General features: G+C 43.0%; 1 protein-coding gene across 1 annotated transcript in view; it reads right to left on the bottom strand.

The window, feature by feature from the left end:
• The window catches only part of LOC126457401 (uncharacterized), a 357,727-nt gene that overhangs the window by 112,821 nt on the left and 219,003 nt on the right, over window positions 1–25,903 (bottom strand). The window contains exon 5 of the mRNA XM_050093661.1: window positions 16,964–17,076. Coding sequence (XP_049949618.1) covers window positions 16,964–17,076 — 113 coding nt within the window. The remainder of the gene's footprint in view (window positions 1–16,963; window positions 17,077–25,903) is intronic.

Raw genomic sequence — 25,903 nt, forward strand, 5'->3', positions numbered from 1 at the left:
GATATACAGCAAATGGGGAACTGCGAATCTGCTTCCTGGAATGTTACAGATAAACGAAAAGAATTTGACGATGTCTCTTGGCAACTGAGTGTAGGGCGACAATTGCGTGTGAATTGCTTTTTCACCACAATAGTAATGACCTCTACTTAACAAGAAATAGTGAACGTCATAAAATGTATTTCCAAAGTGAATTTCTAAACAGTAAACTTAGCATTAAATTTTAAAGGGGCATTAGAACAAATTATTTGAACGCATTTTCTAAAAACTCAGAATTTTATTCAAAATCTCCAGTACCGCTCAGGAAAGCGACTGACTAACAATGCCAGGTTTTGTAGCAGATGCGCACAAATAAAATAGGTCTGTGACGTAATATCAGAATTTATCCAAATTTCTAACATAAGTGAGGGACTCTAAAAGCAGACAAAACCTACTGTTTTAACAGACACGTTGTGAGAGAACAGTACTCCAGTTTAATATTTCCGTCAGCCGCGGCTCCTGATCAATAGCATTAATCGCGTAACATCAGTGAGATGCAAATTTTGATTCTGTTTAGATACAACCGTAACGTCCATGAGATGCAAATTCTGATTCTGCTTAAATAAAACCAAATCACACCCGAAAATTGCACGGAATCGAACGATACGGTTTACTGTATCAGCTTAATTAACCCTCTTTTCTTTTGAAAAGGTATAGCTATGACGGGATTTTTTAGTCTCCCAGAGGTTTTAATCATTCACAGCGACAAAAACAATTGATTTTCGCCGTCTTAAGGAGATCGTATATCTCCTCTGAGTAAGTCACTTTACATATTAAAGCACCAGAGATAAACACCACATGAATTATACGTGTATCTTCCTTTTTATTCGAGATTTTTTTTCATTTTGACACTGTCTACATCTTTTAGGCGCATTAGCAGCACTTCGTTAGGTTTCATTTATCTCGATATCCCTCCTGTCGCTCAATTCACAGTATTTCACAAAGTCTAGAAGACAGAGATAAGGTAAAATCTAGAACTGAAATTCTCCTCCACAAATGGCCTTAACCAGTTCTACCTTAGAGACCGACGAAAATTTCGTCGTCTCATTACATCGTTTTCGAAATACATAACTTGTCTGTTTAATCGCGTGATGTTCAGGGCTGAATAAAACATAGCTGCTGGCCATCTTTTTGAATTTCAGGAGATATTCTTATCTACAGTAACGACATGACATTTTGTGTTACTGTAGAACAGTTTTTTACAACCTTTTTGAATATGCGACCACTTCCAAGTAAAAAATTCTAGCCAGCCCCCAAAACCGTAATAAAACTATGTCAGTGATTACGAAGGAAACGTATTTAATTTCCATTCTCGCCTCCATCGAAAGTATGCGGACACCTGGCTGAAAATGACTTACAAGTTCACGGCGTCCTCCATCGGTAATGCTGGAATTCAATATGATGTTGGCCCACCCTTACCCTTGGTGACAGCTTCCTCTCTCGCAGGTAGACATTCAATCAGGTGCTGGAAAGTTACTTTGGGAATGGCAGCTCCTTCTTCACGGACTGCTGCATTAAGGAGCGGTATCGAGGTCGGTCGGTGAGGCCTGGCACGAAGTCGGCATTCCAAAACATCACAAAGGTGTTCTATAGGATTTTGGTCAGGACTCTGTGCAGGCCAGTCCATTACAGGAATGTTATTGTCGTGTAACCACTCCTCCACAGGCCGTGCATTGTGAACAGGTGCTCGATCGTGCTGAAAGATGCAGTCACCATTACCGAATTGCTCTTCAACAGTGGGAAGCAAGAAGATGCTTGAAACATCAATGTAGGCCTGTGCTCTGATAGAGCCACGCAAAACAACAAGGGGTGCAAGTCCCCTTCGTGAAAAACACGACCACGCCATAACACCACCGCCTACGAATTTTACTGTTGGCACTACACACGCTGGCAGATGACCTTCACGGTGCATTCGCCATACACACACCCTGCCATCGGAATCCCACATTGTGTACCGTGATTCCTCACTCCACACAATGTTTTTCCACTGTTCCATCGTCCAATGTTTACGCTCCGTACACTAAGCAAGGCGTCGTTTGGCATTTATCGGCGTTCTGTGTGGCTTATGAGCAGCCCCTCGACCATGAAATCCAAGTTTTCTCCCTTCCCGTCTGTCTTAGTACTTGCAGTGGATCCTGATGCAGTTTGGAATTTGTGTGTCATGGTCTGGATAGATGTCTGCCCATTAAACATTATGGCCCTCTTCAACTGTCGGCGGTCTCTGCCAGTCAACAGACAAGGTCGGCTTGCACGTTGCTGGGCTGTACGTGTCCCTTCACGTTTCCGCTTCACTATCACATCGGAAACAGTGGACCTAGGGATGTCTAGGAGTGTGGAAATCTCGCGTACAGACGTAGACACTAGTGACACCCAATCACCTGTCCACTTTCGAAGTCCGCGAGTTCCGCAGAGCGCCCCATTCTGCTGTCTCACGACGTCTAATAACTTCTGAGGCCGTTGATATGGAGGACCTGGCAGTAGGTGGCATCACAATGCACCTAATACGAAAAACGTATGTTTTTGAGGGTATCCGGGTACTTTTGATCACATAGTGTATATGTATCCGCTGCGGTCGGTAACGGCTATATAAGACAACAAGTGTCAGGAGCAGTTGTTAGATCGGTTACTGCTGCTACAATTGCAGGTTATCAAGATTTAAGCGCGTTTGAACGTGGTGTTATAGTCGACACACGAGCGATGGGACGCAGGATCTACGAGGTAGCGATGAAGTGGGGATTTTCCCGTACGACCAGCACACGAGTGTACAGTGAATATCAGGAATATTGTAAAATATCAAACCTCCGACATCTCTGCAGCCGGAAAAAGATCCTGCAAGAACGTGACCAACGACGACGGAAGAGAATCGTTTAACGTGGCACAAGTGCAACCTTTCCGCAAATTGCTGTAGATTCCAATGCTGGACATTCAACAAGTGTCAGCGTGCCAAGACACGAAACATCATCGACAAGGGCTTTCGGAGCCGAGGGCCCACTTGTGTACCCTTGATGACTGCACGACTCAAAGCATTACGCCTCGCCTGGGCCCGTCAACACCGACGTTGGACTGTTGATGACTTTAAGCATGTTGCCTGGCCGTTTCAAATTGTATCGAGCAGACGGACTTGTACGGCTATGGAGACAGCCTCATGAATGCATGGACCCTGCATGGCGGCAGGGGATTCTTCAAGTTGGTGGAGACTCTGTAGTTGTATGGGGAGTGTGCAGGTGGCGTGTTATGGGATACCTGATTCGTCTACATACGTCTCTGACAGGTGACACGTACGTAAGTATCCTGTCTGATCACCTGCATCCGTTCATGTCCATTGTGCATTCCGACGGACTTAAACAATTCCAGCAGGACAATGCGACCCACCAGACATCCAGAACTGCTGCAGGGTGCCTCCAGGAACACACTTCTTAGTTTAAGCACTTCCGGTGGCCACCAAACTCCCCAGACATGAACATTATTGAGCATACCTGGGATGCCTTACAACGTTCTGTTCACAAGAAATCTCCAACCCATCGTACTCCTACGGATTTATTAACAGCTCTGCTGATGGTGTCAGTTCCTTCCGGCACTACTTCAGACATTAGTTGAATCCATGCCACATCGTGTTGCGGCACTTCTGCGCATTCGCGGGGGCCCTGCACGATAATAGGCAGGTGTACCAGTTTCTTTGGCTATATATATATATATATATATATATATATATATATATATATGGCCGGTGATACTCGAGAGCAGTTAGTTGAAAAATTAAAGAAGAGTCCAGATTTTGCTCTGCAGTTTGATGAACCTACTGATGCTTCAGACTGTGTGCAATTTATGGTATGCGTGCGCTTTAACGTAGATGAAAGTACAATGGCAGACATTTCAAAGCACTTCCAGAACTCTACTGGCCAGTGTTTCTACATGTTTTTAGAAATAACTCGTAACTGCGAGACTGATTGGACAAAATGCATCGCCATCTGCAGTGTTGGTACTGGCTATGACAGGCAATAAAAGTGGGCCCGTTGCGAAATTAAAATGAATAATGCCAAATGTTTCATGTACACCCACTAGTTTCTTCACGGACAAGTTGTGGCAGCCACTGTTTTGCCTTCTGATTCAAATGATGTGCTCAAAGGGGTGACAAAATCTGTGAATTCTGTTAAAGGTAAGTCGTTGCAAATTCGACCGTTTGGAATCATTTGTGAAGACATGCGTTCACTCCCCAAAATCTTTATTAAACAGAGATCAGGTGGCTTTCCAAAGGAAAGGTATTGACACGAGTTCTGGAATTAGAAGCTGAACTGTTATTGTTCTTACAATATTCTAAATCTGGTTATGCGAATTATTTTCGTGATCCTCTTTGGCTATTAAAATTAGCATTTCTCGCAAATCTTTTTGACCACCTAAATATTTTACACAAGACCCTCCAATGGAGAGAAGAAAACATAACGGCCAAGCATAAAGTCATAGGTTTCCTCTATAACTTTGTTTTTGGTTAGGGTCTTTACAAAAGACAATGTTTGAGTGTTTCCCTTGCTTTCAGAATATTTTCGAAGAAATTGCAAATGACCGATCGGCGGAAGTAAGTTCCCACATTCCTTGCGTGATACAGAGCTTGCATAATATGGAAGAGAAACTATTAAGTTACTTTCCAGAACTGATCTCTGAACCTGACAACGAGCATAAATGGATACTGAATCCTTTTTTTTTACATGTTAGTACAACTGGCTGATCTGAGTACGAGCATGAAAGAAATAATTACAGATTTTGCTGCTGACGACATGCTTAGCATGGAATTTAATTCACAGAAGACTGACGTCCTCTGCATGGAGAGAAAAGAAGAATATCAACAGGTGGCAAGGGAAACTTTGGAATTATTAGTATCATTCGCCACTTTCTACCTATGTGAATTAGCTTTCCCTTCAATGGTGAATATAAAAAGTAAAAAGAGAAATAGGCTGCAATCAGAAAATAGAAACACAATTTGACTAAAATTTAAAATAAACAGTCATAGTCTTCTCATTGAAATTGTTGTATTGTTACTGTATTGTAGGACCTACATCCCTTGCTTACTTTTATCTGGCTAAGTGGAGCCGTAACAGTTATCGCTGGTGTCAACCTACCTATGAAAACTGTTCAGAACAATAAAATCCTGATAGGGGTCAAGTATGATTTCAAATAACACAAATGAGACACATTATCACTAATCACCAAATTGCAGTTTCGCAAATAAAGCGTTATGCATTCTCGTATAATCGCTGAATCGTACGATTATTGTTATTGACTTTATTCTTCATGGTATGACTTATGCTCCGCGGGAAAGGGACGACAATGAGGGAGCATAAAACGTGGAAGAATAAATAGTGTAATGTTTACATCATCATTATTATTGCGGTGAACGAAGTACAATGAAACTGTGATTAACGAACACCGTCTATAAAGAGTGATTCGCATAACGAGCAATGCATACTGTAATCTTGTATAAGGTTGAATCGCTTAACGAGCAATGTTTCGCATAACGAGTCTGCTCAGTGCCTTTTTTTTTTGTCTTCGGCAACGATTTCTAAAACTACTTTTTGACTTAGACAGACCTCTTCATCTCCTACCCTTGGGCAATAGGTAATTCGCTGTTCTACGACCTTTCACCTTGTACACTAGTAGCTCCGACAAATGACAATGCAGCACGTGTCCAGTTATACTGTTAGCGACACTCCCCAAACTGTAATTGCTGTCACCGGTATCTGCCCTGATCTCCTCGACGACGTTCCAAATTCTTTGTGACGATGTTGCAAGCTCTCCTAACTTTGAACACTCATCTTAATTCAGGGCCTTGAAATACCTTTTATGAATTTCATTCTAGATTTGTCGTCGTTAACCAACAAGAATTCGATAAACCTACCCATTAACCAATACGTAGAGTATTAGTATTCATTTTGAAGAGTTGACAAAAGGACGTCTTTAGACAACTTTATTATAAAAAAGGATGTACAGTGTTATACATTGTAATACTATTTTATAAAATACGTTAGTATTTTTTCGGAATGGCGCTTCATCCTAACTTTTACTCAAATTTCTACAGAAAAATATGTTTCGTACAACGAGCGTTTCTCATTGCACGTAAGACTCATTAGCGAATTATGGTCGTTAACCGAGGTCTCAATGTAGAGTCTGTTTCTAGTCAAATAGATTTTTTCTTGAATTTCTCAAAGTTATTAATTGGATCTTGTTCATCTAGTACTCGATCGATTCCAGAAAACAGTTTTCAAGTTTTGCGTTTATTCGTCGTTAACACAGTGCATTTATTACAAAACAATATACATTCTATTCAGTTCAGAATTAATATTAACCAAGGAATTACGCAATTTTAACAAAAAATAAATTTCACTTCTCTTAGGTCTGCTTTTTTATTGTCAATGGCATTGTCGCAGTGGTAACACCAGTTCACTGAAGTTAAGTGCTGTCAGGCTAGGCTAACACTTGGATGGCTTACCGTCTGGGTCTGCCGAGTGCCGTTGGTTAGTGGGGTGCACTTAGCTCTTGTGAGGCCAATTGAGGCGCTACTTGATGGAGAAATGGTGGTACCGGCCACGAAAACTGACAACGGCCGGGAAAGCGGTGTGCTAATCACGTGCCTCTCCAAACCAGCATCCAGAGACACCTAAGGGGTAAGGAGACACGGCGGCCGGTCGGTACCGTTCGGTCTTCAAGCCCTGTTCGGACGGTGTTTGTTTGTTTATATGTTTTTATACTACGGCTGGTTGATTCGTTTAAGCACATCCAGTTACAAAAGAAGACATTTCTTTTTTAATTAATTGCTAGAATTTTTGATTTGTTTTATAATAAATAATTTTAGAATATGTTTTCAATTCTTTTAGAGAGCACTATTAACTTAACAATGATTCACTTCATGGCAGTCACAATCAACATCACGAAAGAAATGAGAAATGAAATGGCTCTGAGCACTATGGGACTTAACATCTGAGTCATCAGTCCCCCAGAACTTAGAAGTACTTAAACCTAACTAACCTAAGGACGTCATACACATCCATGCCCGAGCCAGGATTCGAACCTGCGACCGTAGCAGTCGTGCGGTTCCGGACTGAAGCACCTAGAACCGCTCTGCCACCACGGCCGGCTGAGAAATGAACCAAGCGACAAACAACGACAGTTTTCTGAGAATCCCGATGAAGCCACAGAGCTGCGAAAACAGAAACAAAGCTAACACACATAGTTTCCATTACAGTAGGAGGTGAGCTCAAGCGTCTAGATCGGCTCGATAGAAATTGCCTTGTATCACTGCTGCCAGTCCTAACAATGGACGAGGTGCATTCAAGTTCTAAGGCCTCCGATTTTTTTTTCTAATTAACTACTCACCCGAAATCGATGAAACTGGCGTACTTCTCGACGTAATCGCCCTGCAGACGTACACATTATTCACAACGCTGACGCCATGATTCCATGGCAGCGGCGAAGGCTTCTTTAGGAGTCTGTTTTGACCACAGGAAAATCGCTGAGGCAATAGCAGCACGGCTGGTGAATGTGCGGCCACGGAGAGTGTCTTTCATTGTTGGAAAAAGCCAAAAGTCACTAGGAGCCAGGTCAGGTGAGTAGGGAGCATGAGGAATCACTTCAAAGTTGTTATCACGAAGAAACTGTTGTGTAACGTTAGCTCGATGTGCTGGTGCATTGTCTTGGTGAAACAGCACACGCGCAGCCCTTCCTGGACGTTTTTGTTGCAGTGCAGGAAGGAATTTGTTCTTCAAAACATTTTCGTAGGATGCACCTGTTACCGTAGTGCCGTTTGGAACGCAATGGGTAAGGATTACGCCCTCGCTGTCCCAGAACATGGACACCATCATTTTTTCGGCACTGGCGGTTACCCGAAATTTTTTTGGTGGCGGTGAATCTGTGTGCTTCAATTGAGCTGACTGGCGCTTTGTTTCTGGATTGAAAAATGGCATCCACGTCTCATCCATTGTCACAACCGACGAAAAGAAAGTCCCATTCGTGCTGTCGTTGCGCGTCAACATTGCTTGGCAACATGCCACACGGGCAGCCATGTGGTCGTCCGTCAGCATTCGCGGCACCCACCTGGATGACACTTTTCGCACTTTCAGGTCGTCATGCAGGATTGTGTGCACAGAACCCACAGAAATGCCAACTCTGGAGGCGATCTGTTCAACAGTCATTCGGCGATCCCCCAAAACAATTCTCTCCACTTTCTCGATCATGTTGTCAGACCGGCTTGTGCGAGCCCGAGGTTGTTTCGGTTTGTTGTCACACGATGTTCTGCCTTCATTAAACTGTCGCACCCACGAACGCACTTTCGACACATCCATAACTCCACCACCACATGTCTCCTTCAACTGTCGATGAATTTCAATTGGTTTTACACCACGCAAATTCAGAAAACGAATGACTGCACGCTGTTCAAGTAAGGAAAACGTCGCCATTTTAAGTATTTAAAACAGTGCTCGTTCTCGCCGCTGGCGGTAAAATTCCATCTGCCGTACGGTGCTGCCATCTCTGGGACGTATTGACAATGAACGCGGCCTCATTTTAAAACAATGCGCATGTTTCTATCTCTTTCCAGTCCGGAGAAAAAAAATCGAAGGCCTTAAAACTTGAATGCACCTCGTATTGTTTGGTTCGAAGCATGCTAACTGAAATGCGTTCTAGCAACCGTAGTGCGAAGTCTTGCCCGTAATATGCAGCCACTTTGTATCACATTTCAACATTAGCATCTTTTAAATGCGCTTTCGGGAACTACAGTTTCGTGTGACAATTTGATCACAGCAGGTGATCGGCACGGAATCTAAGTTTTCAGTACTTCACAAAATGCTGCCCCCGCACCGCCGCTCCCACCCGAAAGTTAATGTAGTCCTTCCCCCTCAACCTCGAAGAGGTGAACTTGTGAATACGTACATACTTATAGTGTCCCTCGACGACCTGGTTCCGTTCCGCAAATGTCGGAAGAGTTCGACACACATCGTATCACTTCTCACCGCTGCAATTCTTTGCGTATTTGAAGTGCTCAAAAGTAAGTGCCACAATTTAACGTGAGCGACTTTACAATGTACTTTCACGAAACCTTGTCACTTCTGCGTGACATTTCTGCCGCAGCAGATGATCGTCACGAAACACATGTTTGGCATCTCGCGAGTGCATCCTCCTACGACCGCGATCCCCCCGAGCAAGACTTTGCGACCAGTCTGGGAGTCGCGACCCACAGGTTGAAAAACACTGTTGCAGAAACTGATCATCCCAGCTTTCATTTTATTTGCTCCTTCATCAGTCTTACTCACCAAAACGTAAGCTGGAAATCAAAACGATATTCTTTTTTGCTTGCGACACGTAGAGACCATGGTTCTTTCCTGGGGTATGCGAATACGAATGTAAAGCATTGTTTCTTATATTATTTTGTTCGTCTGGGATTTGGCACTTAATTTCCTTAAGCGTCCAAGCGAAATAAAGCCTATAATTTTTATAGTGAAAGTGTAACTTAAATTAAGTGAAACAATAATTTGTCGAGATCTAAAACAGAAATGTAACAAATACAGTTGCACGCATTTCTCAGCCACGAGGATAGCTTAATCAAGAATTGATGTTTTTTAGATAATACGATAAGCCGAAACTCTTATGCATGGCAGTCAGAAGAAAATTTAATTCATTCAAAAATATTAAAACTTACACAGCTGCTCACGCGTTCTCCACAAACGCAATTTGGCTCTCACAGCCGTAATTAACAGTGTTCAAAACAGCGATGACACTGAGAAAAACAGCCGTGACACAGGAGGAGTTTCTGAGGCTTGTGTGTTCTCCAGTTTTCTGAGAACATAAATGCGTCTGCATTTGTCACTATGACGGGACTGATGGCGCGTTAAAGGAAAACGAAATTGGAAATTATTATGAAAAGGATAGTTGCGGCTCGCCATATAGTGGAAATGCTGAGTCGCAGATAGGCACGACAAGAAGACTGTCAACCAAAGCTATTCATCAGAAGAGGCAACACACACACACACACACACACACACACACACACACATGCGCTCGTGCGAGGATTGCGGTCATGAGTATGTGTATGTGTTCTCTGTCCTGATGAAGGCCCGTTTGGCCAGATGCTTTGATTGACAGTCTTTTTGTTATGCCTATCTGCGACTCAGCATCTACACTATGTGGTGAGTAGCAACTATCGTTTTCATAATATTGTCATTATTCCATCCTGGATTTTCCATTGTTCGAAGCTGGAAATTGTTACACAGGTCACAGTCTACGAGGGCATGTGATTCCTTGACTGCTATTGTTGATGACGCAAACGCGTTAGAACTATTTATATACTTCATACAATATCATATCGGTAATAAGGTGCGATCTATGTGCGAACTAGTTGTAATAACCTGTTTATTGACTTTCTAAGTCAAATATGAGATTATGTATTCGAAGATAGGTTCAGCAAGTCTATTGATGACATTTAAGGTGGGTGGATTATTGATTGTAACGTTCTCGTAAAATACGATATACACTCCTGGAAATTGAAATAAGAACACCGTGAATTCATTGTCCCAGGAAGGGGAAACTTTATTGACAAATTCCTTGGGTCAGATACATCACATGATCACACTGACAGAACCACAGGCACATAGACACAGGCAACAGAGCGTGCACAATGTCGGCACTAGTACAGTGTATATCCACCTTTCGCAGCAATGCAGGCTGCTATTCTCCCATGGAGGCGATCGTAGAGATGCTGGATGTAGTCCTGTGGAACGGCTTGCCATCCCATTTCCACTTGGCGCCTCAGTTGGACCAGCGTTCGTGCTGGACGTGCAGACCGCGTGAGACGACACTTAATCCAGTCCCAAACATGCTCAATGGGGGACAGATCCGGAGATCTTGCTGGCCAGGGTAGTTGACTTACACCTTCTAGAGCACGTTGGGTGCCACGGGATACATGCGGACGTGCATTGTCCTGTTGGAACAGCAAGTTCCCTTGCCGGTCTAGGAATGGTAGAACGATGGGTTCGATGACGGTTTGGATGTACCGTGCACTATTCAGTGTCCCCTCGACGATCACCAGTGGTGTACGGCCAGTGTAGGAGATCGCTCCCCACACCATGATGCCGGGTGTTGGCCCTGTGTGCCTCGGTCGTATGCAGTCCTGATTGTGGCGCTCACCTGCATGGCGCCAAACACGCATACGACCATCATTGGCACCAAGGCAGAAGCGACTCTCATCGCTGAAGACGACACGTCTCCATTGGTCCCTCCATTCACGCCTGTCGCGACACCACTGGAGGCGGGCTGCACGATGTTGGGGCGTGAGCGGAAGACGGCCTAACGGTGTGCGGGACCGTAGCCCAGCTTCATGGAGACGGTTGCGAATGGTCCTCGCCGATACCCCAGGAGCAACAGTGTCCCTAATTTGCTGGGAAGTGGCGGTGCGGTCCCCTACGGCACTGCGTAGGATCCTACGGTCTTGGCGTGCATCCGTGCGTCGCTGCGGTCCGGTCCCAGGTCGACGGGCACGTGCACCTTCCGCCGACCACTGGCGACAACATCGATGTACTGTGGAGACCTCACGCCCCACGTGTTGAGCAATTCGGCGGTACGTCCACCCGGCCTCCCGCATGCCCACTATACGCCCTCGCTCAAAGTCCGTCAACTGCACATACGGTTCACGTCCACGCTGTCGCGGCATGCTACCAGTGTTAAAGACTGCGATGGAGCTCCGTATGCCACGCCAAACTGGCTGACACTGACGGCGGCGGTGCACAATTGCTGCGCAGCTAGCGCCATTCGACGGCCAACACCGCGGTTCCTGGTGTGTCCGCTGTGCCGTGCGTGTGATCATTGCTTGTACAGCCCTCTCCCAGTGTCCCGAGCAAGTATGGTGGGTCTGACACACCGCGGTGTCAATGTGTTCTTTTTTCCATTTCCAGGAGTGTAGAATACATATTTTCATAAAATTTGAATTAAAAATTCAAAACACCGACTGTGAAGACTCAGAAGAAGTAATGGTGGTTTCATTCTACATGCAGTTAGAATCTGTACTCTTTTGACGTGTCTGAGTTTAAATACGAGACACCAGCAGTATTATACAGCTTGTACCATATAAAACCATTACACCTCATGTGCCGGTCGAACTGCTTGTGAAGTGACAACACTGTCTCGAAAATTGGTTACGCTGCATTTTATCGGATTGTTGAGTACAGCTGTGTATCCGTGCGTGAGTTGTTGTGAGAAGCTCGTATTGTTGAGTTGTTACAGAAATGAGGCACTTTGCACTAGTACAGCGAAATGATAATGTGAAGTGTTACATAAAGCCAAGACTCCATCAAACAACATGAAGATTGCTACAAGCGAAATATGCTGGCCGGAAACTCCTCACGATCAGTTCTATTCAAGATCTGGAGGGCTGTACGGTCCGTTCACAATGTGCAGAGGAATAGGCGACCGACTGTCAGGGCTCCTGAAACTATAACCAGAACTCGAATGAACATTACGAGGAGCCCCCGCAATTCGGTAAGGAGGTTATGCAGCAAGTTGGTGTATGCCGTACAGCGCGTTATGATGTACTGCAAGATGTTGTTGTTGTTGTGGTCTTCAGTCCTGAGACTGGTTTGATGCAGCTCTCCATGCTACTCTATCCTGTGCAAGTTTCTTCATCTCCCAGTAACTACTGCAACCTACATCCTTCTGAATCTGCTTGGTGTATTCATCTCTTGGTCTCCCTCTACGACTTTTACCCTCCACGCTGCCCTCCAATACTAAATTGGTGATCCCTTGATGCCTCAGAACATGTCCTACCAACCGATCCCTTCTTCTAGTCAAGTTGTGCCACAAACTTCTCCCCAATCCCGATTTTTACCCTCCACGCTGCCCTCCAATACTAAATTGGTGATCCCTTGATGCCTCAGAACATGTCCTACCAACCGATCCCTTCTTCTAGTCAAGTTGTGCCGCAAACTTCTCCCCAATCCTATTCAATACCTCCTCATTAGTTATGTGATCTACCCACCTAATCTTCAGCATTCTTCTGTAGCACCACATTTCGAAAGCTTCTATTCTCTTCTTGTCTAAACTATTTATCGTCCATGTTTCATTTCCATACATGGCTACACTCCATACAAATACTTTCAGAAACGACTTCCTGACACTTAAATCTATAGTCGATGTTAACAAATTTCTCTTATGCAGAAAGGCTTTCCTTGCCATTGCCAGTCTACATTTTATATCCTCTCTACTTCGACCATCATCAGTTATTTTGCTCCCCAAATAGCAACGCTCCTTTACTACTTTAAGTGTCTCATTTCCTAATCTAATTCCCTTAGCATCACCCGACTTAATTCGACTACATTCCATTATCCTTGTTTTGCTTTTGTTGATGTTCATCTTATATCCTCCCTTCAAGACACTATCCATTCCGTTCAACTGCTCTTCCAAGTCCCTTGCTGTCTCTGACAGAATTACAATGTCATCGGCGAACCTCAAAGTTTTTATTTCTTGTCCATGGATTTTAATTCCTACTCCGAATTTTTCTTTTGTTTCCTTTACTGCTTGCTCAATATAGAGATTGAATAACATCGCGGAGAGGCTACAACCCTGTCTCACTCCCTTCCCTTTCATGTCCCTCGACTCTTATAACTGCCATCTGGTTTCTGTACAAATTGTAAATAGCCTTTTGCTCCCTGTATTTGACCCCTGCCACCTTCAGAATTTGAAAGAGAGTATTCCAGTCAACATTGGCAAAAGCTTTCTCTAAGTCTACAAATGGTAGATATGTAGGTTTGCCTTTCCTTAAACTAGCTTCTAAGATAAGTCGTAGGGTCAGTATTGCCTCACGTGTTCCAATATTTTTACGGAGTCCAAACTGATCTTCCCTGAGGTCGGCTTCTACTAGTTTTTCCATTCGTCTGTAAAGAATTCGCGTTAGTATTTTGCAGCAATGACTTATTAAACTGATAGTTTGGTAATTTTCACATCTGTTAACACCTGCTTTCTTTGGGATTGGAATTATTACATTCTTCTTGAAGTCTGAGGGTATTTCACCTGTCTCGTACATCTTGCTCACCAGATGGTAGAGTTTTGTCAGGACTGGTTCTCCCAAGGCTGTCAGTAGTTCTAAGGGAATATTGTCTACTCCCGGGGCCTTGTTTCGACTCTGGTCTTTCAGTGCTCTGTCAAACTCTTCACGCGGAATCATGTCTCCCATTTCATCTTCATCTACATCCTCTTCCATTTCCATAATATTGTCCTGAAGTACATCGCCCTTGTATAGACCCTCTATATACTCCTTCCACCTTTCTGCTTTCCCTTCTTTGCTTAGAACTGGGTTTCCAACTGAGCTCTTGGTATTCACACAAGTGGTTCTCTTTTCTCCAAAGGTCTCTTTAACTTTCCTGTAGGCAGTATCTATCTTACCCCCAGTGAGATCAGCCTCTACATCCTTACATTTGTCCTCTAGCCATGTCTGCTTAGCCATTTTGCACTTCCTGTCGATCTCATTTTTGAGACGTTTGTATTCCTTTTTGCCTGTTTCATTTACTACATTTTTATATTTTGTCCTTTCATCAGTTAAATTCAATATTTCTTCTGTTACCCAATGATTTCTACTAGCCCTCGTCTTTTTACCTACTTGATCCTCTGCTGCCTTCACTACTTCATCCCTCAAAGCTACCCAATCTTCTTCTACTGTACTTCTTTCCCCCATTCCTGTCAGTTGCTCCCTTATGGTCTCCCTGAAACTCTGTACAACCTCTGGTTTAGTCAGTTTAACCAGGTCCCATCTCCTTAAATTCACACTTTTTTGCAGTTTCTTCAGTTTTAATCTACAGTTCATAACCAACAGATTGTGGTTCCTAAATCTCTGTCTTATCATTATATAATCTATCTGAAACCTGTCAGTATCTGCAGGCTTCTTCCATGTATACAACCTTCTTTTATGATTCACGAACCAAGTGTTAGCTACGATTAAGTTGTGCTCTGTGCAAAATTCTACCAGGCGGCTTCCTCTTTCATTTCTTACCCCCAATCCATATTCACCTACTACGTTTCCTTCTCTCCCTTTACCTACTACCGATATCCAGTCACCCATGACTATTAAATTTTCGTCCCCCTTCACTATCTGAATAATTTCTTTTATTTCCTCATACATTTCTTCAATTTCTTCGTCATCTGCTGAGCTAGTTGGCATATAAACTTGTACTACTGTAGTAGGCATGGGCTTCGTGTCTACCTTGACCACAATAATGCGTTCACTATGCTGTTTGTAGTAGCTTACCCGTACTCCTATTTTTTTATTCATTATTAAACCTACTCCTGCATTACCCCTATTTGATTTTGTATTTATAACCCTGTATTCACCTGACCAAAAGTCTTGTTCCTCCTGCCACCGAACTTCACTAATTCCCAATATATCTAACTGTAACCTATCCATTTCCCTCTTTAAATTTTCTAACCTACCTGCCCGATTAAGGCATCTGACATTCCACGCTCCGATCCGTAGAACACCAGTTTTCTTTCTCCTGATAACGACGTCCTCTTGAGTAGTCCCCGCCCGGAGACCCGAATGGGGGACTATTTTACCTCCGGAATATTTTACCCAAGAGGACGCCATCATCATTTAACCATACAGTAAAGCTGGATGCCCTCGACAAAAATAACGGCTGTAGTTTCCCCTTGCTTTCAGCCGCTCGCAGTACCAGCACAGCAAGGCCGTTTTGGTTAGTGTTCCAAGGCCAGATCAGTCAATCATCCAGACTGTTTCCCCTGCAACTACTGAAAAGACTGCTGCCCCTCTTCAGGAGCGGCACGTTTGTCTGGCCTCTCAGCAGATACCCCTCCGTTATGGTTGCACCTACGGTACGGCTATCTGTATCGTTGAGGCACGCAAGCCTCCCCACCAACGGCAAGGTCCATGGTTCATGGGGGGATATGAAAATAAAAACCTATTCTGTGAGTGTGGTACAAGAGTTGAAATCTGCGAATCAGGAAAAAAGATCCGATTGTTGTAATTAGATGTTAACATCAATTGCTAACGGTTACTTGGATTCCTTGCTTTACTTCATGCCAGATGGAACTTGGTTTCATTTGTCAGGTTATATAAACAACTAGAACTGCAGATAATGGTCGCAGGATATCCCAAAATTCTGTATGAAGAACCTCTCCACTCAGAGGAGGTAGATATTAGTGTGCGTTGTCCGGCATGCGTATTATATGCAGTATTCCAACAAGATGGAGCAACCGCTCGCACATCCAAAGAAAGACTGATCCACATCACTAACGTGTTCCCTGAAGACAGACTCGTCAGTAGAGGCCTCTGGCCCCGTAGGTCCCAGGATTTAACATCCCGTGTTTTTTATCTGTGTGGCACACTGGAGAGCAAAGTGCATGCTGACAATCCCCGTACAAGGGACGATCTTAAATGGAAAATTACTAGAGATTTTAACAACATCACGCCTGCAGAATTACAGTGTGTTGCTGGTAACGTCATCACACGAAGTCAGCGATACCTGGATGCCCATAGCCATCAATTCCAGCACCTCCTATAAACAGGTAACCAAATGCTTTTTAACGTTACTATTATCTGTTCTTTTTTAATTAGTTCATTGTTGCTTTAACCTCGGGCATGAGGCGTATCAGTTTTATGCATTTCTATATAGTCTTCATTAACTGTACAACTACAACTATAAATAAGTCACGGGAAGTAATAGAAAACTTATGGTTTTATTTTTCTATTCATTACTTGTAGGTGCGGATCTGTAACATATCAAAGTTTGTTTCTAATGTTATAAGAAACATCGTACAAAACATCGTGCAAAATTCCACAACCTCGCGGCCCTTTTCGCAATATTCTAACACAGCGTTTGATCCACGAGCTGCTTCCCTTCAGACTAAGTGTGACAGTCTGCAGCTGTAAGAGTGCAGTGATACATACCAAGCATTTTTACGATCTGGAACAGCTGGTCGATGTCAGAATCTCCAGGGAACAGCGGATCGCCCGTCATCATCTCGGCAAACAGGCAGCCCACTGCCCAGATGTCAACTTCCCTGCAAATCAGAAACAGTGCCGTAAAAGAACTTAGTATACGAAATGCGATGTTTAAAACTCTAGGCGAAACGGTTTATAAAATTCATACTGATGTGCGCATAAGTGTGCAACGGAAAAGTAATGCTCAGTTAGATATTTCTGTCGAAAGTAAATCGTAGTCTGCTTATGTACAGAAGCCGAAGCTCTGTTTTTTGTTCATATTGCCTTTCTCTTTTGTCTATAGATTAGCGTGATATATTAGCATGAAGGAATTCAATGTAAAGGGCTCAACTTCATTACTCAGAAATGCCATTTTAGGGGCAAATGGGCATAACGAAAGAGGAGACAAAGGATTAATAGAAGAGCTCTACGGACCACCCCTGTCCTTCAAATGCGGCAACACTGTACAGCCTAGGTTAAATGAGAAATTTCAACCTTTTGTTCTGATTGGTGGTCGTCGGTCTGAACAGAAAGAAAGTGTGAAGAGACTGGTCATTCAAGTCTTATATTTACCCATACTCGTGGACAAATGCAGTGAAATTGTATGTGGAGTGTGTCATACTGCAATCCATCCTAGTAACTTTATATCTGACGAGATGAAAACGGAAAAAATCCTATCCTACATACTGACTGGGCCAATACTCTGCGCCTTTGTTTTGGGTATGGGCGGGAGAGCGCGAGACTGTTTCTCACGTTTGTCAACGGCCAAGAAAAGAATGATGCCGGATCGCTCCATGTGCAGGTATTGACTCTCCTTCAGTACTCTATGCAGCTTAAGGTGCATAACTTTCTTACCCCATTCGTACGAGGGTCGGTCAAAAAGTAATGCCTCCCATTTTTTTTCTACTTAAAGAAATTAAGTTAAGTGAAAAATTTGAATTTGGCGCCATTCCTCAAACCTTCTTCTGCAATCCACTGCAGTAGTAACTTTCTGTGTCAACAGGTGGCAGCACAGCAGAAGTTTGTAAGATGGCCGACATCGATGTTCGTTTGAGACAGCGTTGTGTGATTGAATTCTTGAATGCAGAAGGTGAAACGCCCATACGCATTCATGAAAGACTGAAGAAGGTGTATGGTGTTGTGACAGTGGATGTCAGCACTGTTAGACGATGGGTTCGTCGTTGTAAGGAAGCTGAAGGGCAAACACCGTTGACTGACGAAAAGCGGAGCGGCAGGCCGGTGAGTGCAGTGACTCCACACAACATTCAGCAAGTTGATGACATCATTCGTGGTGACCGTCGGGTGACTGCAGATGAAGTGTGTCGCATTATTTCTCTTAGTAAAGGCAGTGTGATCACGATTATTAAACAATTGGGGTACTCAAAAGTTTGTGCACGGTGGGTTCCAAGAATGTTAACCGATCAGAATAAAGAGGCAAGGAAAACAATAGCCTCCCAACACTTGCAGCGCTTCCGTTTGGAGGGAGATGAGTTTCTGAAAAAAATTGTGACCGGGGACGAAACATGGGTGCATTTTTTTGAACCCGAATCAAAGAGGCAGTCAATGGAGTGGCGTCACACAAGCTCGCCGAGGAAGAAAAAATTCAAAACTGTGCGATCGGCAGGGAAAGTTATGGCAACAGTTTTCTGGGATACAGAGGGTGTGATTCTGGTTGATTTTTTGGAGCAGGGATGCACAATAAATTCTGTTCAATACGTCACAACCCTCAACAAACTTAAAGCACGTCTTCAGCGAGTTCGCCCAACAAAATCAATGGCAGATGTTCTTCTTTTGCATGACAATGCAAGACCACACACCAGTCGTCACACCTCTGATGAGATTGTCAAAATTGGATGGGAAGTTTTGCCTCATCCCACATACAGCCCTGACCTGGCACCATCAGACTTCCATCTGTTCGGGCCACTAAAAGAAGCTCATCGTGGGATTCATTTTGAAGATGAGGAGGCCGTCAAAACATCCGTGCGTCAATGGCTTAGGAAGCAGAGCTGTGATTTTTACCGTGCTGGGATACATGCCCTTGTTCAAAGATGGACCAAAACTGTAGAGATGGACGGAGATTACATTGAAAAATGACAAAATGATACTCAATGTTGTGGTTTTCAACCTATGTAATTGCATTTAAATTTCCTGACAATTAAACGTAGAAAAAAAAATAGGAGGCATTACTTTTTGACTGACCCTCGTATTTTGGAACTTTTACATGGAACTAGGGCTGTCAACATCTATAGCACTCCAATTCACGACATCAATGATAACCCCAAATTTTTAAACCAATCAGCTGTTATTTTGTGCTGTTAGAGGCTTTCACGATGTAATAACTGCCTGGAAGGTTCTCGGACGTAGCGTCGAATTGTACTGTCTACACAAAACGATACGATCGAACGCTATGCCCGAGAACCTTCCAAGCAGCTGTTATTTTACTAAGGGAATGACAAGTGACTGTAGTAAATTATGTTAATCGGTGTAGTGTAAATTACTATACTGATAACTATGAATGTAAATGCCACAGAACTTGTTTAAACACATACAAAACATTCAAAATGTTAAATATACAACATTAACATAACTGCCTAACATAAAAATGAAGTACCCAGCAGATATGGTCCAATGTCAATGCAACTTCGTACATTGGCGAGTAAGTCAATTTGTAGAGTTGCATTTCAGTCTGAGAGTAAAACAGCCATCATAGTGCAATAGTGTGGTCGTTGTTTTGTGTTGTTACCAGGCCCGATAGGATAGAAAAAGGGACATGAACAACTTCAGACGTTGAGTGAGCACTATGAAGGTCATGGATATGCCGCGTACTTGCACGAGACAGCGTTATCAGCATCTGACAGTTTGAAAGTGGCCTCGTTGTTGGTCACCATTTGATCGGCTGGTTGGACTGCATGAGAACATGAGGACAGGTACACTCATTGTCAAGGTTCTGATCGATCATATCTGACCACCACAATGGAGGATCACCTTATTGTGCTCCTAGCACACTGTAACATCTTCACGTCCGTGCCTGCCCTCCGAGAACAAGCAATGGACTCCCTTTTACATCATGTGTCATTCCGCACCATTGGTCAGAGACTAGCAGCAACAGCACTAGAAAATGAGGGTGTGAGCGGGTGGCGAAAACTTGGTGGGAGCACACAAGACTCCAGAGCAAGGCAGCTGTAAATGTAACAAGTTCTTTTATTAACGCATCTGCGCTGCTTGATACACTGGATCCATGGCCAGCTAGCTACTGAATTTTGCTGGGCTGGCTGCCTGTACCTTGCATTGCTGACACGGTACCACACCACGCCAGTTGCTTTGTTATATGAGTCTGCTGCGACGTATAGGATTTAGGCGTCCTTCGCAATGTCTACACGGGATAATTTTTGTGAGTCTTAAATCCGGGAAATCCCTTACAACATGGGACACCTCGCAACTCTACATGGGACTTATCCACAATGTATACTTATAAGCACGTTCATCTCCGAAATAAAAACAACAACCTTTTTTCCTTCAAAAGATATATGCTGTGCTTTGGCTGCAGTACAGCACTTCTTGGTCAGGCAGATTCGGTGGTTTGACAACTTTAATTCGTTCCGATGATTAAAAACTTGTGTGAGGCCCGGAATCGAACAAAGATCTCCGGTTTCTCACGAGTACTCGCCTTACCTAATTACGTTATTTGAGTACCCCTCTAGGAACTAAACATCCATCGTAATTTTTGTTTCCCTGATATATCTCCGAATCAACAACCACACATCCTCCCTTCGGAAATAGCGTTACCAGGAGATTAATACCTGGCTCACATTCCAAATACAATCGAGTCGTCTCTCCCACATTGCACTACAAATTGTGCTGTACTCCACTTCCATTCTTCTGTTGATGTTATGTCGATTATGTTTTATAGCAACTATACTAAATAAAAGAAATTAATTACTCAGTCATTAATTCGTTCGTACATTTCGTTTACACATTGCATTCTGCAACACTCTTCATGTAGGCGAGCCTAAGGGAAGAGGAACGAGTCAGGTTGTACACCAACAGCCGCAAACAGCAACTACATGCTATTTCTGTAAAGTATACTAGCGACAAACTATGACTAGTTCTAAAACTAATCACAATGAAAATTGCGGGAACACCTTCTAGGTTACTTTATTTACGTAATATAAGAGAAAACAGCTTCTTGAAAATGCGGAAGCTCCTCGTCTTACACAACTCAGCTGCTGTTTTTATCAACGAAGTGCCTCCGAAAAGTTAGGTGATGGTCTCATAATAAAGGAAACAAAAGTTATAAACGAAATTCCTTTACTGGCCTACAAAGTAATCACCATCAGCTACGACACACTTCTGAAATCGGTTGTAGAGCTGTTGGAAACAGTCAGCAAACGCATCTTGTGGAATCACCATAGTCATGCGCAATGCTTGCGAAGCGTACGTGTTTCAGGGCTGATTCAAGGCGTGGAAACAAAAACAAGCCTGCCGACGCCAAATTTGGAGAATAAAGAGGGTGCTGAACAAGAGTCACCTTGTGCATATCCAACGCCGCGTGACCACGGTGCTTGGAGTGTTCCCACAAGAAGCGTTTGCTGACAGTCTCAAACAGGTTGACAACCGATGTCAGAAACGTGCTGCAACAAGACATTCGAGTAACAATGCTATCCTACAAGGAGACATTTCCCTCACTGCAATATTAAAATGAACATTCATTACTCTGTAAACTTACTTTTTCTCTCCGTGAGCGTTGTTCAAATCGTTAGCTCAAGGAAGGGTTGTTTTAATGATTTCACCAAAATATTAAACACTTCTTAGACCAAACATGTTCCATTTCGAGAGCTCTTTTCAAAGGTATTATTTTTTTCCCATGTTCCAGTTGAAACTCTGAAGTACAGCTTTCTTCATTTTCAGCAGCTTCCAGGCAGTGTACGGTTCACTTTTCTGTTCGTCCTGGCGGTTTTCCTGAAGAGCATTTTACCAGAAAAAAAGATCGGACGCACAGTTTCCAAAAAAATAGCCTGCACAATAGGCCTGACGCACCCTATACAGGTTGTAACAAAAAAACAGCGACAAAGTTCAACGAGAGGAACTTGAGGAACTAACTGAGGCAGCGGACCCATGTTCCCCATCCAAAGGTGTTAAGGAGCATCGAAATAATGAGGGAAATCTCCTGCCTCTATATGACACCCTGGGAAGCGAACGCCAATTGTAACGCTGACGCATCTGACGGGGACGCTGTTCTGGCGTAACCACAAACGCCGGAACGAAGAGCCGAAACGAAAGACCAGAGAAGGCAGTGAAGAAACGGTGACCAATGGTGCGCGGAATCGGACAGCGCCGCGCTAGGCGCAGCTCCTGCCAGCCTCGGCCGCACAAGATCGGCCCGAGTTTCCGACGTGGTTAGTGCTACGCTGTCAGATCCGTATCAAGTGGTTCCTTGGACTCGGTGTGTAACAAGAGCTGTTCTGTTTTCACGTCGCCTATCGCTAGCGACATTTGCTGTAAAGAAAGTGAAATATTGTCAGTTTTTTTTCTGGAAATAAAACTACTAATGTTGTTTGTTTGAATTTGTTGTATAGCATTCCGAGAACGCTGCATCCCCTAGGAATCCTGTTAGCGACGAGTGGGCAAGAACCCACAGATGTCATTTAACGTCCTGGATACTGTCCTATCCACGGCGAGGAGTCCAACGTTAAGAAAAAATGGTTCAAATGGCTCTGAGCACTATGGAACTTAACATCTATGGTCATCAGTCCCCTAGAACTTAGAACTACTTAAACCTAACTAACCTAAGGACAGCACACAACACCCAGCCATCACGAGGCAGAGAAAATCCCTGACCCCGCCGGGAATCGAACCCGGGAACCCGGGCGTGGGAAGCGAGAACGCTACCGCACGACCACGAGATGCGGGCCCTATATACATTTAGGCGACAAAAGTCATGGGATATCTCCTAATATCGTGTCGGACCATCTTTTACCCAGCATAGTGCAGCAGCTCGACACGGCATAGACTCACCAAGTCGTTGGAAGTCCCTTGCTGAAATAATGAGCCATGGTGCTTCTATAGCCGCCCATAATTGCGAAAGTGTTGCCGTTGCAGGATTTTGTGCATGAACTGACCTCTCGATGTCCCATAAACGTGTGATGGGATTCATTACGGACGATCTGGATGACCAAACCACTCGCTCGAATTGTCCACCATGTTCTTGTCACCCATAAAAATTCCATCGCTCAATGGCTGCAAATGGTCTCCAAGTAGCCGAACATAACCATTTCCAGTCAATCATCTGTTCAGTTGGATCAGAGGACGTAGTGACGTAGTCCATTGCTCATGAACACAGTCCACACCATTATGGAGCCACCGTCATCTTTGACAGTGCATTGTTGACAACTTGGGTCCATGGCTTCGTGTTGTCTGCGCCAACTCGAACCCTACCATTAGCTCTTATCAACTGAAATCGAGACTCATTTGACCAGGTCACGATTTCCCAGTCGCCTAGGGTCCAACTGATATGGTCACGAGCCCAGGAGAGGCGCTGCAGGCGATATAGTGCTGTTACCAAAAGCACTTGCGTCAGTCGTCTGCTGTCATAGTCCATTAACTCAAATTTCGCTGTACTCTCCTGACGGATACGTTTGTCGTACGTCCTACATTGATTTCTGCCGTCATTTCACGCAGTTTTGCTTGTCGGTACAGGACACGCATTTGAGTGAGTAATTTTGTACTTAAAACATTTATTTTTAAAGATTTTTGAATTACGAAGAAAGTTTTCCATGATACATTTCATTCCATTGCTGTAATCTGTAACACCTGAGGGTATAATTACATTAATCCTCAGGGGGGTACACGCCTACTTTGTGTACCATGTGTTTGGCAAGCACAAGGAGCCCTAGCTAATATGGTATTTGCTTATACGACTTTACACATCGGTACCATATTTCTCTAACACACAAATTACACAGCTATCTGATCATTTAACTGAGAGATAAACTTTTTTTTACTACGTCAGTGACAGATGTTTACGCAATTACACAGTTGGATAACTTCACATTTACGAAATTGTATTTTGTCTGTACTTTGCGAAATGCTCATATTTTTCGGAACCATTGGGATACTATGGGAGCTTTGAATGATGTATTTGGTATGGGATCATGAGTTTTAAAGTACGTTTGAGGCAGATGACACTTTTGACATGATCAGAGAATTTTTTTATGTTTTGAAATTATTGGTGGAAGCTACGACGATTTTGAGATTTGACTGAGGTGTTATGATGTTATTTTTACGACGACGATATGTACTGTATTATGCTGTTGAGGTATGTTTATGATCAATAAGATGATGCTACCGTAAATGAGGAATTTGATTATGCTACATATTTATTATGATGAAATATTGAAGAAGTGTCGACGAATACGTATATGAATAATGAGTAGTGGTTAGGGACTCTGATTTGTGGAAAAGGATGTTGGAAACCAAGAATCGTACTTTAAGAGTTATGAAATGTATGTAAATGCGTGAATGTATTACAATGCCACTGAAAATTTTTTGGACTCTGTTATATTTACAGGATTTTGTTTCTACAGATTTGTAATGCAAATTCTTGACCTGTGAAATATTTTTATATGAGACTGTCACTGTAGCGGAAACTGGTGTCGTAAATATTTCGGTAAGAAAGTTAAGTGACCACCTGCACGTAATGCGTCGTGGGCACCCAGCTGGGCGACAGTCGCCTGGAAAAAAGCCATTAGCGTGTGCCCCTTTCAGAGGTACAGGTGGAAAAAAAAGGGAGGCCATTATCCTCGCTATTGATGTTCCTTTGTAGAAAGCATCGCAAAAACGACATGGTCGAACTTGAAAACATATGATTACACTGTGGAGCTCTTAATTTATGATATTTACTGAAATGCCTAATGAAATGACGAGAAATATTTTTATGTCTATACACCTGATTATGACTACTGTCTCTCTAGTTGAGAGATTTTTCTACTAACTTATGAAATGCCTCATGACTTCTGAATGATGTTTCGTGCCTTCCTTTGTACATATTTGCTCATTTTCTTTAATATCTAGTTTCTAGCTGCACTGCAGCATTGGTTAAAATAAAATTTAATATATGTATTAATATAAATATTTTATGCCTACAGATCCAGTAAATAATTTTATGATCTAATCAAAAAAAAAAAAAAAAAACGAAGGAGCATAAAAAGACATTTCCCTTCACAGAAATTGCATACAGAATTTTCTTTTCAACTACTTGGTAATTTTTTTGGTAGAATAACTTCTTGTGGTGCACCACTTTAATTACATAGACATTAAGATGTGAATATACATTTCCCTTGTCTGCATTATTGTCCTTAGTGTAATGTTTTTTTCTGCTTGAGCTATGTCATGTTTAGATATAAGTTATTTCATTTGCTGCTGCTGTTTGCCAGGCATAATGTTACTGAATTTGACTTTGTATTACGCTGTTAAGCCAGTTCACTACTGATTTATTTTTCTTGTTTGCTGCACAGTGCCTTATATTAGTTGTAATATTGCAATTTCTTTGCCAATTTGAATTTTTTGTCATTGATGTTTGTGTTAATTGTTTTGTGCTCCTGCATTGCCTCATCCCTTAGTTTAGCATCTGAGCTCAGTAGATTTAAGTTAGCTTAAGAGGGGTTGACTGTATAAGAAACTGACTATGGAGAATAGGTAAAGAATGCATTGCGAACTTATATGAAAAAGATTTGGGCCAAAATGAGTATTGTACAATCAGAAATAATTATTTTGAAAGAAATATGAATAGAATACAGGAAGGAGGTATAGATAGGACTTTTTGGGAATAATGATGAATGAAGGGAGATCTCCAAGAAGCAAAGAAAGTTTTGTTTGCAAAATACTGCAATAAAACAAAACCTGTCCTTT

The sequence above is a fragment of the Schistocerca serialis genome, chromosome 2, assembly GCF_023864345.2.
Source record: "Schistocerca serialis cubense isolate TAMUIC-IGC-003099 chromosome 2, iqSchSeri2.2, whole genome shotgun sequence".
Lineage (NCBI taxonomy): Eukaryota > Metazoa > Arthropoda > Insecta > Orthoptera > Acrididae > Schistocerca > Schistocerca serialis.